Source organism: Perna viridis, chromosome 6, assembly GCF_037379345.1.
Source record: "Perna viridis isolate PV_CMFRI_1.1 ecotype Kerala chromosome 6, ASM3737934v1, whole genome shotgun sequence".
NCBI classification, from domain to species: Eukaryota; Metazoa; Mollusca; class Bivalvia; order Mytilida; family Mytilidae; genus Perna; species Perna viridis.
In genome coordinates, this window is record NC_142450.1 from 46,505,251 (window position 1) to 46,524,142 (window position 18,892).

At 31.8% G+C, this 18,892-nt stretch overlaps 1 protein-coding gene across 3 annotated transcripts in view; it reads left to right on the forward strand.

The window, feature by feature from the left end:
- Nucleotides 1–725: 725 nt before the first annotated feature.
- LOC148615284 (tRNA ligase complex-associated NAD(P)H dehydrogenase PYROXD1-like) overlaps nt 726–18,892 on the forward strand; it is a 42,890-nt gene continuing 24,723 nt past the window's right edge. Inside the window, exons 1-5 of one of the 3 annotated variants that reach the window (XM_088590083.1) lie at nt 726–876; nt 6,904–6,984; nt 8,345–8,464; nt 15,003–15,074; nt 16,529–16,585. In XM_088590083.1, coding sequence (XP_088446209.1) covers nt 802–876; nt 6,904–6,984; nt 8,345–8,464; nt 15,003–15,074; nt 16,529–16,585 — 405 coding nt within the window. In that variant the 5' untranslated portion in view covers nt 726–801. The remainder of the gene's footprint in view (nt 877–6,903; nt 6,985–8,344; nt 8,465–15,002; nt 15,075–16,528; nt 16,586–18,892) is intronic. The other 2 variants (XM_088590084.1, XM_088590085.1) reach the window with 2 other exon arrangements.

Genomic DNA, 18,892 nt, shown 5'->3' on the forward strand with positions numbered 1-18,892 from the left:
TATTTTGTTTGGGTTGAGATGAAATCTCTGCTCTTACTAGGGTATCTCTTAAACTCCTAGGTCTACGGAATGCCAGGACCGGGGCCCCGGGGAAGCGCTAGGATGTTAAGCGAGCACAAAAGGAACCCTTTTTTGTTAAAATCTCCGATCTACGTCTGTTGATTTGTAGCCAAATGATAATAAATGACCACGGAGTTTATCTAGACGTTTTTTGGTGGTATCTTAGATGAGCAAATGCGCCGAATTTGAAGTGCCTGGCTGTATGGTATGCTTTTAGTATAATGTTTTGGATGACAACTATTGGGAGAAAAGTATTGGTGACTATAGCCACCAGTTGGTTTGCTGTGAAGATCCATTGACATTTCACCGTCTCTTACAGACGTAGTAGTATCCATATATATATAGATATATATAATCGTCTAAAAAAAAGTCAACAATCACTCTTACGGAGTGATGGATCGGTAAAAACGATGCGGTACATAACAATAAATTAAATAAACGTCTATAACATCACCAAATCATGGTAAAATTTACATTTAATAACCGATATCCTTCTTCAGCATAAAACTTATAACTATAATTTCTGCTGAAAACGGCTCGTGTGCTTACAAATATTTACAGTAAAATCAAAAACTGGTAAAAAAGAATGTCATAAAATGACTAGTTGCCATTCGGACCACTTTTAAAGTGGTCCGAGTGGCACGTAGTCCGAATTGAAGCGTAATTTCATCCGGGGATGTATAATGTCTGCGCCCATTGGAAAGGACAAGAACCAAAACAAATAGAATAAATCATGTGAAAATGGAAGAGAAACGCCAATATTTTAAATATATAATTATTGGTGGAGGAATAGCAGGTGTAACGTGTGCAGAAAAGGTCAATATATGAACCTTGATTGGATAAGTATAGTCAAGTCTTTAAATTATCTATCGTCACTTCTTTTCTCAATAGTCAGTATAGACTATACCTGCCTCCACTTATTGGAGTACCTAAATACTATAATTGGTTTAAAATATAAACATTTCGTTCTTAATAAGCGGGAACAGTAAAATTCTAGAACGATAGATGTAGAATTATAATGAATATGCTGATTATTAAAAAGTAAAACAGTTTGAAGCCAAAGCAAAGGATGTAGATAAATCAAATAAGAGAATTCTAGTCATAACGGCACTTGGTCAAAATGGCACCTGTATATAGTTAAAATGGCACCCATCATAAATGTATGTTTCATTATTTAATAATATAGGAATAAATCCTCGGATATATTTAGTATTCATCCAGGTAGTTTTTGGAGGTTATTTTGGATGGATATAAAATTGAAGTCTTTTTGCAAGACATATCATGCATTAATTGTGATAAAAACTGTTTTAAAAAGAACAGACAATTAAAATTTCTGATTATTTTACTATACATGTATCATATAATAACAGAATAACAACTAGAAAAGAATAATAGAGACTGTTTAAAACAACACTGGATATGCTTATAAAGCAAACATTTTTTTCATGATATTTCATAAAAACACTGCATATTCTGTCAAATGTATTTTACATGTACATTACAATTTTCAGTATATGAATGATCTTTAAAACAGCACTAGAAATAACATTATGGTTCAATGAAGCACTAGTTATCATTACTATATTCAGTATGATTCTACATGTGTATATATGTATGTTGACATCATGGGTCCAGAAACGGTCAAAAGTGCTGGTCAATGACAGACAAATTTTGCAAATGTACGACGACCATTATCCAATATCGTACATAAAATATTGTCAACCCGTATGAATTTCAGTCTGTGTGGTTTTATTAGTGTACGAACATCCTGTCGACCTGTCTCCTGATTGTTTATTGGAAATTAATTGACAGGTGCGTGTCAATTTTAGCCGATGTACAGCCACCTGCGACTGTGATTTACCTATAACTAATCAGTTGATTGCATAATTGAATTAACGGTACATGTGCAGCCCCATTGCGTAAACGAATTAATTGAAGTGACTCACACAATTTTCATACATTTATTACTTGATTTATGAAGAAAAAGATTGAGATGTCCATCGATCATTTTCCCGCCGGTCTTTCAGAGGTAACGAAAGCACATATGGTGCTGAAACTACGAATTAGTCGTAGTTTGTAATTATTAATTTGCCGATTGAATCTTTTTAATGCAGTAGTCAACTACCCATTGAAATCAATATAGCGAATGTATTCGAGATATTTTTTATAAATAATCAACATTTTTTTTTTATCACTTGGAATTTTTCAGCTGTTTCCCAATGTGATGTAAAAGTTCGAGAGATACGATGTTTTGTTTACATGTTGGAACATCCACGTGTGGTCGAAAGCAAACTTGTTCACTCGTTCAGATATTTCATAAAAGACTGCATATGTGATAAAATAACACAAAGTCCAATACTTATGTTAAATAACTACATGTACATGAACAATTTTTTTTTTTTTAAGTTTTTCGATCTAAACAAGACTGACACAAACGTCTGCTAAGTTTGATAAAATGACTGGCATAGGCTGTCAAAATTTCCGGACCCTTGGTTCACATTCATACCATTAAAAATACTTTAAATTAAAAATAATTTATTTACTGTCCTTTCCATCATTACATCTTTCATGTACATGTACATACATTGTACAACAAAAGTCCTTCATCGACGATCCATACACAGAAGCACACTTGCTCAGCAACTGGCTGGCACTTATCTGTCACTTGGAATACTGGTCCCACAGACTGAAGACTTTTGGCTGGGTCTGCCAACTTGCACGTTGGTACCGTTCCAGCTTACCCTCTGATATCAGTTTCAGCTGAAGTGGAATATTTGATGACTCCCTGAACAGTTCGCTGACGAGGAAGTAGAATGGCACAGGTCCCCTGGTGGACACTTTGGCATTCAGTCTGCTATGTCACCTCTCCACATTGTAGTTTGTGGGTATAGGTGACATGAAAAAACTTCAAATATCTCAGGGACATCAATTGATTAAAAAATATTTTACAAAAATACAATAATATACCAAGTGCCATTTTGTAGAAAATAAGTGCCATTTTAACTACATTTTAACCAAGTGCCATTTTAACCAGGTGCCATTTTACATGTAACTATTTACATAGGTGCCATTCTGACAAAGTGCCATTTTAACTAGCACCCAAATCCGAGACATATACATGTATGATATACACAGAGACAAGAATTAATTAAACTTGTTAGTTAGTCAGTTAATGGATAAAATTATCATGCGGTGGAGAATGAGATTCCCTGACCTTTCCACTTACATGTATTTAGTTAACTACTTTCTCCCCTTTTTATGAAATGATCTGAAATAAATTGAAGAAGAGGTCCTGAAGACGTAAAAAATTGGGAAACTGAAGATTTTATTTAGTTGTCCTGTGAAACAAAAAAGTTGTGATAGGTTAAAGTGAATATTAGAAATTTAATATGAAATTATTTTTATTTTACGGGGAAAAAAGGGGTAGGTGGTAGGCAGTTTGATTTCAATACTTCCTTTTTGTTTGCTGTGGAAGAAAGAAAAATGTTGTACATGTATTTCAATAATCACAATACTTTAGTAGGTATGATCATTAAAATCAAGTTGTTATTGTTGATTAAGTACATGTACTGTACATGATACATGTAGTACGAGATCACATTCTCTGCCTTGTGTTAATATAACATTTCAGTTGGTTGCAAATCTCTTATGTTAACTTATGATATGAATTTTGATTACATTAAGCCCTGACAATGTAGAAAGTTAGATAAATGAATCAAACAAACCCTGCTTTGAGCATTTGATATACATGTAGTCTGGGATCAATTGAACTTGGTGATATTGATATACAGATACGTGTGATAAAGTGGTTCCTTTAAAACTGGAGGTTTTTTTTTATTTTATCTGTGTTTTATTTTGTGGCATAACAATTAAATTACATGTGAAGTTTATGGAAAACCTCATGCATAAAGTTTCTATGCTGAATATTCTAGAATTGGAATATCTCTCTTTTTCCTGTTTTGAATAGCTAAAGTTGACTCAATCATATGCACTACTTTCATGGACCATACTTCTTCATGTTGCATGAGACTGTAATTTATAAATGAAAGCTTGTAAACACTTTGGGCCAATCACTTGGTGTCAATCATTGTTGCTAACAATTATTCGTAACTCTTCTCCTCTGAAATTACTTGATCAATTAGAACCAAACTTGGTATAAATGTTTCTTGGGTTATTCTGCATAGAACTGAAGTAGAATTAACAAACATGTTTGCAGATACTAAACATTTTGTAAAACATTGGGGTCAGGCTTAAGATTTTCCCATATATCTTCAAAAGGTTGAGCAAAATTCTGATGGGTTAAAAGTGCTCAGCATAATGAATATACATTTTTAGCTCACCTGGCAATAGGCCATGTGAGCTGTTGCCATCACTTGGCATCTGTCGTGGTCATTAACAATTTCTTCAAATATCTTCTCCTCTGAAACTACTGAATAGATTTGCATGAAACTTATAATGACTGTTCCTTAGAGTATCCTGCACAAAATGACCGTTTGGATTTTTTAATGGTTAAAAAACATGGCCACCGTTATTAAAAATAGAACATAGGGTTCAAACTGCAGATTTTTGCAGATATCTCCATAACCATTAGGTTTAGCCAAATTCTGACATAGGTAAAAGTATTCAGCATGATGAGATCTATCTGTGGTCAAATTTTGGTGAAAATGTGTTGACCCATGTTAGAGTTATTGCCCTTTTTGGAAGTTTTTTGCTGTTTTTGATGTTATTACTTTAAAAAATCTTCTCCTCAGAAACTACTGTACAGAATTCAATGAAAGTTGGTATTTTTGTTTTTAGGGTATCCTTAACAAAATGACTTTTTGGATTTTTGATCGGTTAAAAAACATGGCCGCCTGTACTTAAAATAGAACGTAGGGGTCATACAGTAGTTCTTTTTGCATATATCTCCAAAACAGTTAGGTTTGGTCAATATCTCTCAATTGTTGAAATTTCCTTATTATAAGGCCTACAAACGTTTCCAGGGATCAATTTGTCAGACAACTCCATGTAAGGGTTATTGCCCTTGAGAGGTGAAAAAAAAAAAATGACTTTTTTTTTAGTTTTCATCATATATCTTGATAACTATGATAGATAGAATGAAACTTTCAATTGCTGAAATGATTCCTATTATAAGGCCTACAAAAATCTCCAAGGATCAAAGTTGTCACATGACTCCATATAAGATTTATTGCCCTTGAAAGGCAAAAAATTATGTTTTTTGCAGTTTTCAGTCAATATCTTTAAAAATTATAACAGATAGAATGAAACTTTTGATTGATGAAATGATCCTTATGATAAGTCCTGCCAAAGTCTTCATGGAGTCAAATTCAGGCTCCTGGGAGCCTCTTGTTGTATCTGTGGTCAAATTTGCATGTAAATCTGTATTGATCTGAAATATTGAATCTTATTAAATTAAATTTAATTAAATTTCAAAGCAATATTAGATAAAAATGTTCCCAGTTCAAATTCCAAGCTAGAAATTATTACCAACAATTCATCATATTTATTTTGTTCAATATCTTGAGTGAACATATACATATACATGTACATGTATTGAAGATATTGTTACCAGAATTTTCATCTGACATTCTTGAGATGACCATAACAACTGTTATGTAATATGAGTAAGGGGTCCCATATTTTGGGATACAATTTCAGGTCTGTAGCACTTCTACTTCCTGTTTACCAACTTGGTTTTTCAACATTACAACAACCTGGTCATTTATGTCTATGACCCGTTTTTTTTAGCTCACCTGGCCAAAGGCCAAGTGAGCTTATGCCATCACTTGGCGTCCGTCGTCGTTGTCGTTGTGAACAAATTTTCGAAAAATCTTCTCTTCTGAAACTACTGGACTGACAGATTTTAAACTTGGTAAGGTTGTTTCTTAGGGTGTTCTGCACAAAATGACTGTTGGGATTTTTGATCCATGAAAAAACATGGCCGCTGTTACTAAAAATAGAACATAGGGGTCAGATTGCAGTTTTTTTGTGAATAATTACTCAAAAAACGTTGCCTTTAGCAAATTTCTGGCAGCGTAATATTGTTCAGTATCATAAGATGGGCCTATTGCAAATTTTTCAAAACGATTGGTCAACTGATGTAGGAGTTACGGCCCCTGAAACAGTTTTTTTTGCATTTTTCGCATGTGCAACTTTTAAAATCTTCTTCTCAAAATCCATTGCACAGAATTCAATGAAAGTTGGCATTTTTGTTCCTTAGGGTATCCCACACAAATTGACATATCGGATTGTTGATTCATGAAAAAACATGGCAGCCATTACTAAAAATAGAACATTGGGGTCAGATGGCAGTTTTTTGCAAATAACTCAACCGTTGCCTTTAGCAAATTTCTGACATAGGGTAAAATTGTTAAGCATCATGAGAAGGACCTATGCCAAAATTTTCAAAACCATTCATTGACTAATGTAGGAGTTATGACCCCTGAAACAGTTTTTTTGTTGTTTTTTTTTCACATGTACAACTTTGAAAATCTTCTTTTCTAAAACCATTTAAGATCATTGAATGAAAATAAGCATAATAGTTCTTTAGTGTATTGTGCTCAAAATGACTGTTGTGATTTTTAATCCGTGAATAGATTTGGCTGCCTATACTGAAAATGGAACTTAGGGGTCATAAGACAGGTTTTTGAAACAAATTCAAACTGTTGCCTTTAGCAAAATTCTGGTTCAGGTCATGAAAATGCTATGAAAAGCATTTCCTGCATTTGACAGTTTAGTTGATTTTAACTTAGCCTGTCTCATTCCTCAAGTTTTTTCAAATAAGCAAATGGTTAACCAGGTGAGCGATTCAGGCTCTTTTGAGCTTCTAGTTTCTTTCCACAGCTATCTTCACTGTGCCCGAATGATGGAATACTGTTGATATCCGCTTCAAAACTGATAAAGGCCATAACTAATTACAGAAAGGTAAGTTGTTCAATATTTTTCATTGTGTTGTATTGCAAAGAGAAACATTGATAGAATTGAAGTAAAAAGCTTGTATTTGTTTCAACTTATTTCCAAGTAGAAAAAGCCTTGCTGAATTTTTATCCTCTGCTACACATAGTGGCATGGTACTTTTAAGATACCTTCTATTAAATTAAAAGGTATGTGTTCCTTCCACTGTCTGTCCGTTGGTGGTGTCAAGAAGATATATTAACAACATGATTTTTAACACAATCCCTCATTTAGTTCTCTGGTTAATCCTTTAATTAGTTCGCCAGTCAATCTGTTTTAGTTCTCCAGTTAATCACTTATCTAGATCTCCAGTCAATCCCTTATTTAGTTCTTCTGTTAATCCCTTATTTAGTTTCCCTTGTTAATCCCATGTCTAGTTCCCTGATAAATCCCTTATTTAGTTTCCCTTGTTAATCCCATATCTAGTTCCCTGATAAATCCATTATTTAGTTTCCCTTGTTAATCCCATGTCTAGTTCCCTGATAAATCCCTTATTTAGTTTCCCTTGTTAATCCCATGTCTAGTTCCCTGATAAATCCCTTATTGAATTCTGTGGTTAATACCTTATCTAGTTCTATTGTTAATCCCATATTTAGTTTTTTGATTAATCCCTAATTGAGTTCTCCTATTAATCCCTTATTTAGTTCTCTGGTTAATCCCATATCTAGTTCTCTGATGATTAGTTCTCTGGTTAATCCCATTTCTAGTTCTCTGATTAATCCCTAATTGAGTTCGCTGGTTAAAACCTTATCTAGTTCTCCGATTAATCCCTTATTTAGTTCTCAGGTTAACCCTAACTTGCTTCTCCCGTTATAAACTCTTTCCATTGCTTTTTTTTTTAATGTTATAGTGTACAATATACATTTATATTCATGAGCATTTGTACAAAGTATTTTCTGATGTATTCTCTTCAGTACACTATATTAGTAGCTAAAGTATTAGGAAATTAATTTGAAAATGATCAAGTTATGACTCGTGTTATATAGTTTTATGGCCTTCGTTGTTTTTACAAAGTTGAAAAAAAACATAAACTGGTATGACAACTTTTTTACATGGAAAAAATTAACCAGAAGCTTGAGAATGAGGTACTTGTACTCTAAAATACAAAACCAAGAAACATCAAATGATGTATTTCTCTATTTTTTATTCAGTATCTTTGGTTACTTAGTATTCTGAAAATATTAGGTTTACTGACTTGTGATTTGAACAACAATCAAAAAGACAGTTCAAAAACAATACTTTGTGAAATTCATTTTTGAAGGTCTTTTAAACGACAACTGTGTAGTTTTTTTTAGAATGACTATGTCAACTTAATAATAATCTGCTTTAGATCACTAAGACCCTTGCAGATTTCGATGTTGAGGAAAAACCTATGTTAACTGTAGAATCAGGATGTCCTAATGTTAAAGTTGTACAGGACATTGTGACCTCGTTGGATTCTGGGAAACATGTAAGTTGTACAGGGCATTGTAACCTCCCTGCATTCAGAGAAACATGTAAGTTGTACAGGGCATTATAACCTCCTTGGATTCAAAGAAACATGTAAGTTGTACAGGGCTTTGTGACCTCCCTGGATTCAGAGAAACATGTAAATTGTACAGGGCACTATAACCTCCTTGGATTCAGAGAAACGTGTAAGTTGTACAGGGCACTATAACCTCCTTGGATTCAGAGAAACATGTAAGTTTTACAGGGCACTATAACTTCCTTGGATTCAGAGAAACATGTAAGTTGTATAGGGCATTGTAACCTCCCTGGATTCAGAGAAACATGTAAGTTGTACAGGGCACTATAACCTCCCTGGATTCAGAGAAACATGTAAGTTGTACAGGGCACTATAACCTCCCTGGATTCAGAGAAACATTAAAGGTTGTACAGGGCATTGTAACATCCCTGGATTCTGGGAAACATGTAAGTTGCACAGGGCTAATGTGCTCAAAATTTGTACTCTCACTAATAATGTTTATGAATTTGTAAAATTTAATCAAATTAGTCTGAAAACCTTGAAATAAGCCTTAAATAAGCAGTATTATATCCCTTATATACTGCTTGTATACAAAGAAATACATGCCTTAAAACTTAGATTTCTCTTGCTATACCACATGGATCATTTCAAGATTTAAAGAAAAGGAAAGAGTTATATGCTGTCTTTACTAAATTATATGTATTACTAGTATGTATATCTAAAAACAAAGCATTTGTTGGAAATTTTTAATTACAAAAAAATTGCTTTTTATTCAAATCAATTAGTTTTTTATTATATTCTGTGTGTGTGTGTGTATATTTACTTACAGTGTCTTATTACTTGCTTGCCTTGCCCTAGTTTTCAGTACATATTGAAGCCTTTTTGTCATTATTTATTATCTCTATGATTCAGTTATTTTATGCACTTCTAGATATTTTGCTATATCACACCATGAATGATTGTATATGAACAAATTATATAAGAAAAAATTGATTGTTGTGTGATCTTGTCACAATGTCATTAAAATCTGTGATCTTGTCACAATGTCATTAAAATCTGATAGATCAAAGCAGACATTGTGACATTTCTAACATTGTTCTCACATAAAAACTGGTGACATCATATATAAAGATTGCTAGAATTTCTGTGATGACAGATGCTCAATTTCAAGTAGCCAAATATCCCCAAATTACTGGATTGCAAAGTATCAACTCACTTTATTTAATTTCCATATCATAACTATCTTACCTAGGCTTGTTTATGGTGTTCTTAGGTTTATATTTTGCAGTATTCAACTTTCACTCATTATGAATCCTATAATTATCATTGATAACTGAGTATGTACATATCTGATGACTTGGTGGAAAACATGACAAGTGATGTTATTTACAAAATATATCTTATATATATTTTGTACTATCTATAACTAATATTGTACTATATTACTGAAAGGTTTTTTTTTAACAATGTGCATCTATCATTACAGGCTAATTAATTATTTGGTGAAATAACTGACAAATTTCTTGATTTCATTGATTTTAGAACTATATTATACAAACAATGGGAAATTTCCATGGTTTACCAAACCCATGAAAACCACGAAAATGGGTATGCCATGAACAATAATACTTTCACAGTACACAAAATCAGCTTCTGAAAAGGTTTGTGAGACTTTTTATCAATATAAATCAAAGATCAGAATTGATAAAGCAGTCGCCAGAGCTTTTAGATTTGTTAAAGCTTGATAGCATCTGCAATTATCTTAAACTACCACAGTAAAGTAGCCCCATTGTCAAACCCCATTTAGGTTCAAATGCAGATAGTTAGATCCACTTCGTAGGTATTTCTATTATATCATATTTAATTCTACGTTATTTACACCAATAAAGAAACTCAGTAAACAACATTTACTGCAAACTAAATATGCTGATTTATTATGATTGTACATTTGTATTAAGAATGATCCAATTAAAAATAGTTGACCACTAACATGACTAACCTCTTATCAGTACCTGTTTATTTCTATGCAACCAGTCATCCACTGTCTATTTATTTTGAGACCCATAATAAACCATTTGATGTTTAACTAGAAATGTTAACTGAGTGCGGGTATAATTAGTCATTAATCATAGCAATGAAATATAAAGAGGAATGTTGAAGCTGTCTTTAGATATTTCATGCAGATCCTTGAAAATCCAAATATTTACAAAAAGGAGGCAATGGATCCGATCAAGAAACTTATATTAAGAAAATGGTTCCATACTTTTATTTGCGCTCATTTTTTTGGCCAAATGTTTTATAAAAGGATAGCATAACCCCCGTAACCATCCCACTGTATCACTCACTCATGGTAATGTGTATTCTATTACGGTTACGATCATGTGTAATGGGAGGCCCAGAGACGACAAACAAAAGTGAAATTCTCCTCAGACGATGGCATAGGAATTTTGATAAGGCATTTCTCGGGAATGATGTCTGTCTGTGGTCTAGTGGTATTGCTGACTGTAATAATCATTCTATCAGGCTTTGTTGGGCACTTGTAAAAAAAAAGAGCTGCAGTGCTTCAGGTGCCACAGTGCCTTAACAGAAGTGTGTGGCTAGTGTTGTCTGCACAAGATATAATTGAAATTATATTCTTAGAATTTGAAACTAGGCACTTTAAATGACACATGGTTGTCTATACGATAACTTGTAGCACATGAGCTATAAATCTTATCGACTGAAGAATGAAGCTTGTTGAGAGGGACATGTATCTAAGACATGATTTCAATGATTGTGGCTTAAGTTTGAGTGATTAGACAGACTGTTTTGTCCTGGAGGCCAATAAATTGAATTTCGACTTGAAAATTATAAAAAAGTAGAAAACGCCAACTAGTAGTTTGTAGTTCAATTACACAGTATGTTGGAGAGTTTAGGGTTCATTCATCTAGGTGTTCAATGTAAACTGACATTGAACCTGATTATTATGCAAACTGGCACTGCTGCGATGCATCATGAATATGGTGTGTGTTTTTTTGTAATGTCATTCGTAGTCAGAATGGTAAATTAGAAAAAAAATAAAAGAGTTCAATATTTACCATTTACAACAATAAGATAGACACATTTGAAGTTGATCCTTATACTCATGATCTTTCCTTTTATTCCCAATTTTTGTATTTTGATGATTATTTGAGGCTTAAAAATTCTAACAATGGATATAAATTGATTCTGTACATGAGTACTTTGATTTTAGTGAATGCACTGAAATATACCATCTGAATGAATTAAGCTTCTTTAAAGTCTTAATAATGTTCTCATAAAATGATAAATTCGAGATATAAGTAAAAATGAAATAAAAATAAGACAGAAAATGAGGTAATTGTGTCATGTTGGATTCTGACAATACAATATGTACTAATTTCCCTTTTTGCAAACAGTGGAACAAGCTTATAAATGAAATCAGAGACCATATATATATCACAAAGTCAAACTAATGATTTCTCACTGTGATAGTAGATGATGTTTTAATTACCAGTGTAATGATGATTTCTTTATTCCCACCAGAGATTATAATGGGTATATTTTGTAAACAGTAAGGGGACATATTATCATTAAGGTTTTTGATGCATCTGAGTTCAGAATAAAAATTGTAAACACCTGTTTATGTAAGCTACTTTTCCTTGAAATTTGTCAGATTTGTAGAATCTAAATCTTGCACTGTCTACACATGATACTCATAAAAGAAGAATTCCATGAAAGTGATGTTTTTTTCCTCTGAAGGTTACCCAATCTTTATATAACTATGGAAAAAAATGAAAAAAAATTGAGAGAGTTGGGCAATAATATATTCACATAAATAAATCAATGAAAATGAAATGAAAAAGAGGTACATGTACTAGGAAGGGAAATAACCCAGTGTAATCAAGGAAGTTATCCTCTATAACCAAGCAAATAATCCAGTGTGACCAAGGAAGTTATCATCTGTAACCAGGCAAATAACCCTGTGTAACCAAGGAAGTTATCCAGTGTAAGTAGGCAAATAACCCTGTGTAACCAAGGAAGTTATCCTCTGTAACCTGGCAAATAACCCTGTGTAACCAAGGAAGTTATCCTCTGTAACCAGGCAAATAACCCTGTTTAACCAAGGAAGTTATCCTCTGTAAGTAGGTAAATAACCCTGTGTAATAACAAGGAAATTGTCCTGTGTAATATTACAACTGGTTGGTAGATAATCTTCTCTTCTGAAACCATAAATCACCTTCATTTGTAGATTATGTAGATTGTATTAGACATGTTCTTAACAAAAGTAAAATGGCCACCATAGCTATGAAATGAACTCAGATGCTAATCTATACCTCAAACTAAAAAGCCAAAGAAAAAAATTTCCTACTAAGACTTGAAAGTCTTAATTGGGTGGGGGTTTTAAATTGAATCCTTATTAGAGTTATTACCCTTGAAAAGCAAAAAATGAAGTCTTTCTAACTAATATTTGAAAAATAATAACAGATAAAAATAAACTTTACTTGAAAGAAAGAACCTTAAAAGACCCATAAAATTGTGAGTTTAAGTTGTAGGTCAGCTCCTTATGAGAATTATTGCCCATGAAAGGTTAAAATAACATTCTGGCAGTATTTACCAAATACAAAGTATCTGGAAAACCATGATATTGATAATAGGTTGAAGGAAACCATGATAATGATGATAGGTTGAAGGAAATTTTCAATTGATGACAGTTTCTTGTCTTAAAAATAAACAAAATTATCCAATGAAAATATTCTTGTAATCAAAGCCATGATCTTACACATGTGCTAAAATCTAAACTGACCTAGCAAGTATTTTTGGATTAAAGATAAATAAGTACTCAATATTATTCAAGTTTATAATGGCAACTTATGAAATTAAGATACGTTTAGTTACTTGAAATGGCAAATACATGTACAGCATACATGTACAGCATACCAGTGCATTGTCATTAGTTTTCTCTTCAAAGAGAGATAACTCATTTTTAAGCTTTTATAAAATGTGTGATTTAGTGAGTGTTTATCTTAAAAACAAAATTCCTGATGAAAAAGAGCTAATAGACAAATATAAGATGTATAGAATGTAAGAGAAGTGTTTCATGGAATGATGTTTGTATAAAGCCATTGTACTGAGTGAGACATTGTTTACAGTTCTCCAGAGATCACCATAGATGATAAATGATTGGCCTAATTCAAATCAAATGCTATTTGAATATTTTTATAAAAATATTTTTAGAAATGTTGATAATCATTTTGTATGTGCAGAGGATTTGATGTTAATTAAACAAGAAAATGCTACATCTCGTGTGAATATGGATAAAAAACTGCGTAGACAGATGTTTCTTTATCTGCTTATGGTAAAACAGAATACAGTATTTATTTTTTATTCAGATTTTTGTTAAATTTTGAAATATTGTAAGATTATATCTACATGATAAGAAAACTCTCTGATGAGAAGTAAAAGTTACGTTGTCAGATGCTAAATAATAGATCTTATGTATAATTCTTTCTGATGGGTTAATTTGAATTCCCAGTTTTTATTAATGAAATCTCAAAAGTAAAGATACCTGTAGCTTAACAGTATTTCATTCTTAAAGACTTCGTCAAAATGATAGTTTTCCCTTTATCTTTAGTCCTATGCATGCAACAGCTGTATGGATAAAGAAATCATTAATGACAAACATTCATATGGACTGAACTAATGAAGTTACAGCATTCTGATGGTACAATCCTAAATACACAGGATTTCTCAACATAAAAATCTGACCATTGAAGTGGTGTTAGAACCATAAACATTCATCTCAAGACTTCAGTACAACATGAAATTATTGTGATTTTTATTGTTTTTTTTTTTTGTTTTTTTGGAAAAATTGTTAAAATTGTAATCACACTACAAGTAATTACAACTTGAATTTTGAATATGAATGAAGCAAGATTTTTCTTCATATTGTTGAACATTGAACTTTTAGGTCAAGAAGTACTAAACTGGATTAATTAAATAAAAACTGACCTCTTGATTTTTTTTTAAGTAAAAAAAATGGACATTAAATCACCATTATGATTTTAAGACCTGAAGTATTTTAAGGCCATCACAGTCTTCACCTAAACTTGAATTCTTGAATAGGACTAAAAATCATGTCATATTTTTTTGCAGATATCTTTTCTTTAGTACAGATTGAATTTTTTTTTTTTATTGATTTATTGCCTTGAATCAGGCTTGGTTCTACTCCTGGCATGGTCTCACCACTACAATGTACTGAATGTTTACCTTATTGTCTGTCAATGTGTGTAAACATTAAATATTGTCCCTGATCATCTTGACCAAACTGATTTTCTTGCCTGAGCTGTCAAAGCAAAAACAAAAAAATAATTCCTAATGAAAACTACCAATGATTATTTCATTGCTTAGTTTTTCATATGTTGTCATAGACAATGGCATGTGCCTCCTTACTTTTTAGTTGTAATTTCAGTAAGGAAAAAGAAAAATAGTGATAATAATGTATGTTTGTTTGGTTTTTTATCAGGCATTAATTACTGAAAATGGCTGTGTATACAGATATAGTAAACTGTGCATTTGTACTGGTGGAAAACCAAAGGTAAATGTATTAATATGTATTTGCCAATCTGCATATGTTTTTTAAAGAATTTATTAAAGTTATTGAATATTAATTTAAGCAGTAACAGATCTTGCATCCATACCATTTATTTATTTGGAATATCAGTTGTTTTAAGGTATATTACAGTTTTAAATTGGCTTGCAGTTTGAGTTTAAACTGGGAAACATAAAGAAATTATGTAACGAGAATAGGTATGATGTATCTGCAAAAAGACAACAACCACACCAGGATAATAATGTCAGCCTGAGGCCAACCATTGGTTTTCTATGAATGACCAGGAAACCCTCATACTACAGGGCAGGCTGCAGCTGGGCCTAAAAAAATCATTAGACACAGATACTATGAAAGAGTTGCCCCTACATGCTCAAGTAACATAAAAAATGAACTAAAGTTGAAAATGAAACAAGACATACAGAGGCTAGAAATTCCTGACTTCGGACAGGTGCAAAAATGGGGTTGGGTTTGTCATGATCACAACACTCCCCTTTAAAATCTATGGAAAAAAATAATACTCACGTAAACATGCTTGAAAATCAGTTCAAATAGATTTGAGTCCTTTGTTACAACAGAAATAAAGAAATTGAATATAAATTACACAAATGTACAAACTAAGGACTTCCAGAAGTTAACTGACATGCAAACTCGAGCCATTTTAAACCTACAAAAGTTATGTCCCCAAAGTTATGTATGTAAAATTATTCTAAATTCTTCCCATGCAGGGTTGAGAATCACAGTACATCAGAAGTTATACAATAATGAGACAACCCAAAAACTGTAGATAAAGTGTTTTAATTTCTATGTAAAGATCCTATGAACGAAATGGTGTTAATACCAACAAATTCTATCCTTAATGATTTGACAATTATATCATGACATACTCCTTATGAATGAGCCCATTCAATAGTTTAATTTACTTATTGGATAAGTATTGAGCTTTCCGTGCTTTGTGTAGAATATTACTGTAAAACAAAGGGTGAGAGATACCGGCATGTATTAATCCTGTACAAGTACTGGTACATCTGTATTTGAGAGTTATTTCCTTGTATTGGTTGAAAATATTTATATTTATTTAGATTTATTGTTCAATGCATTTTTGCTAAAAACTTGGTGAAAAGTTGTATAATTTATTTTGATATAACATATACTAGCAGTCCTTTGCTAATTTTGTCTTCACACTTTCTCAGTTATCAAAGTAATTAGCAAGTACATGTATACATGTAGATACAAATTATAAAGGCATCACTTTACTTTGTAGAGCAATTTTTCAGATAAGATTTTTTCACAAATTATGAATGATCAATCAACAAATTGTTTAATGCAGTATCTTAAAACAATTTTGTAGAGGTAAAAATTGGACATAAGATAAATATACTTGCTATATTTTTCTAACAAGATCCTCATTATGATAATGATATTAACATTGATATTTTCAGTTAATTACAGAGAGTGACCCTAATGTATTAGGCATTAGAGACACACAAAGTGTTAAGGTATGTTACAATGTCATACAACAAACAACACAATATAAGTACATGTATACAAAATATGACAGATTATTTGTTCTTCTTTGAGAGATGATAATCTTGAATCATTTATATTGTTGCATCAGAATGATTGAACAGATTCTTTTTCATTTTAAACATTTTTTTAGATGACATTGGTGCTAGAACATAATATTATATAGATAGTAGTGATTTACCTAAAGTTTCTTATGTACAAATTTTCAATAATTCACCCTGTGAAATAAATTTGGTAATTTCACTCTGGGACTTCCCCCTGCTAAGACTTCACAAAACATCACAACATGTATATTAACCCCCAGTTTATAAAATTTAAATTTTATGTTGAAAATAACAACAAAAAAGGAATAAAATCTATATAATAAATAGGATAATCAACTGGGTATCGTGAATAACTAAAATATAATCACTCCTGCCTGGACACATTAAGATCCTCATGCGAGGAACATGTTCCACACACTTGTTAAATCTAGGCGTTCTTCATGACCATTTTTTAGTTGTTCACTCTTTCCAATTAATTGCCCTATTTTTATTTTTGTAAGTAGTTTATTTGCTTTATTTCTGCATGTTTTCACTTGCTAATGATGTTTCAACATGTTAGGTTGGAGGCATTTCTAACCTTTACTTACTGGTAACTTTATCCTTGATCACTAAGTGGCTAAACTTGGGCTTTTGGGTTTTGACCAAATATTTATAAGTTTGGAGGTATGTAGGAGTCCCCCATCAGTCTTGTCTGTTAGTCTGTATGCATTTCTTGTAACTGGAACTCCTTCTAAATCACTCAAGGGATTTTAATGAAATTTAAATAGAAAAATTAATCCAGATTTGCAGGATTGAATATAATTTCTGTCAGAGGACTCCATAGACAGATAATCTAACTGAAAGGGTTCACATATAAGTCCATTTGAAGCTAGGAGGATTTTCTCTTTTTGAGCTCTATTTTCAGCATTCCATGTTTCTATTAATAGATGCATTTTCTGAACTTAAAGGTGTATTGTAGTGTTGCAACCTTTCTATAGGACCATTGTTTAATTACTAGAGTTTGGTTTGAATGAAAATTTGGGTTAAAATACATGTTCATAACTTATAGAGTTTGGTTTAGTGATTTCATTTATATTTTTTTAACTAAAAAGTTATGATTATGACCCTGTTAGGTTGAAAGTGTAGAATAGATCAGACACTAAATTTAAAGACAGATCATCCTGGAAAAAAATATTTTGTGGAAATAAAACTGTAGATGACAGTAAATGTACATGGTCATTAGCATGGAGTTTGAACTATCCTGTTGGTCTATACAGATTGGGGATCAATATCAGCCAAAACATGGCATTTTATATTCAGATGTCTAGAACGTAACAAATAAAAAATCTTCAAATGGAAACTTGTCCTCAACATTCTTCCAACAAATAACTTATATGCCAAAGTAAAATAGATATTAACAATATCTCTCATTTATGTAGCATTAAAGAAGATTATAACCATTTCTTTTTTTATTGTGCTTTTGTAAAGCATGACTGGTACAAAATTTAAGAAATGGAAATGTTCTAAAACTTGGTCATCATATCTTTCCTGTAGATTCTTTTGCATATGGATACATTTTTTTTTGTAATAAATTTCAGATGAAAAATGTAATGAAGTGAATTTTCTATTACCTTTAATATATACTAATTTATAAAGAATTTTTTATTTCTGGTGGGAAAAAAACAAACAGATGTGTTTTACTTTGTTTAAAAATTTATAGTTGATGAATTCAGAACATTAAGTCAAATCATTTTAGTGTAAGATCAATAAAATTTTGTGATTTCCAGAAACATATAATATGTACAAATTTTAATAATAAGATCATGTGCTCAAAGGGTCTGATTTTACACTTGAAATGATGTATGGCCACCATGGAATTTAATATGTCTTAATTACCTCTTTAAAATCAGCTTTATAATTTCATTTGAATATCAAAGTGCTGATGCACTGAGTCAAGGAAGACCTCAAAGTAATCAAAAACATTCATATAACCAAATTGTAGAATAAACAAACCGATGAAAACTTAGTCCTTTTAAAGAATTACAATTTGTTTTAATGAAGTGCTTATTTATGTAGTCCATTTATCAATGTATTATTGGATCTTCTATTGTACTATTGCTTTTGGTATTCCTTGCTGTACACGTACGTTTATGTCTTCAAATTTCTTAACACTTTACACTTAAATTAGCCTTTCTTACAAAATTCCACTGAGAATCACTGATTATCAATATTCGATGAATTTTCAAAGCATGAATG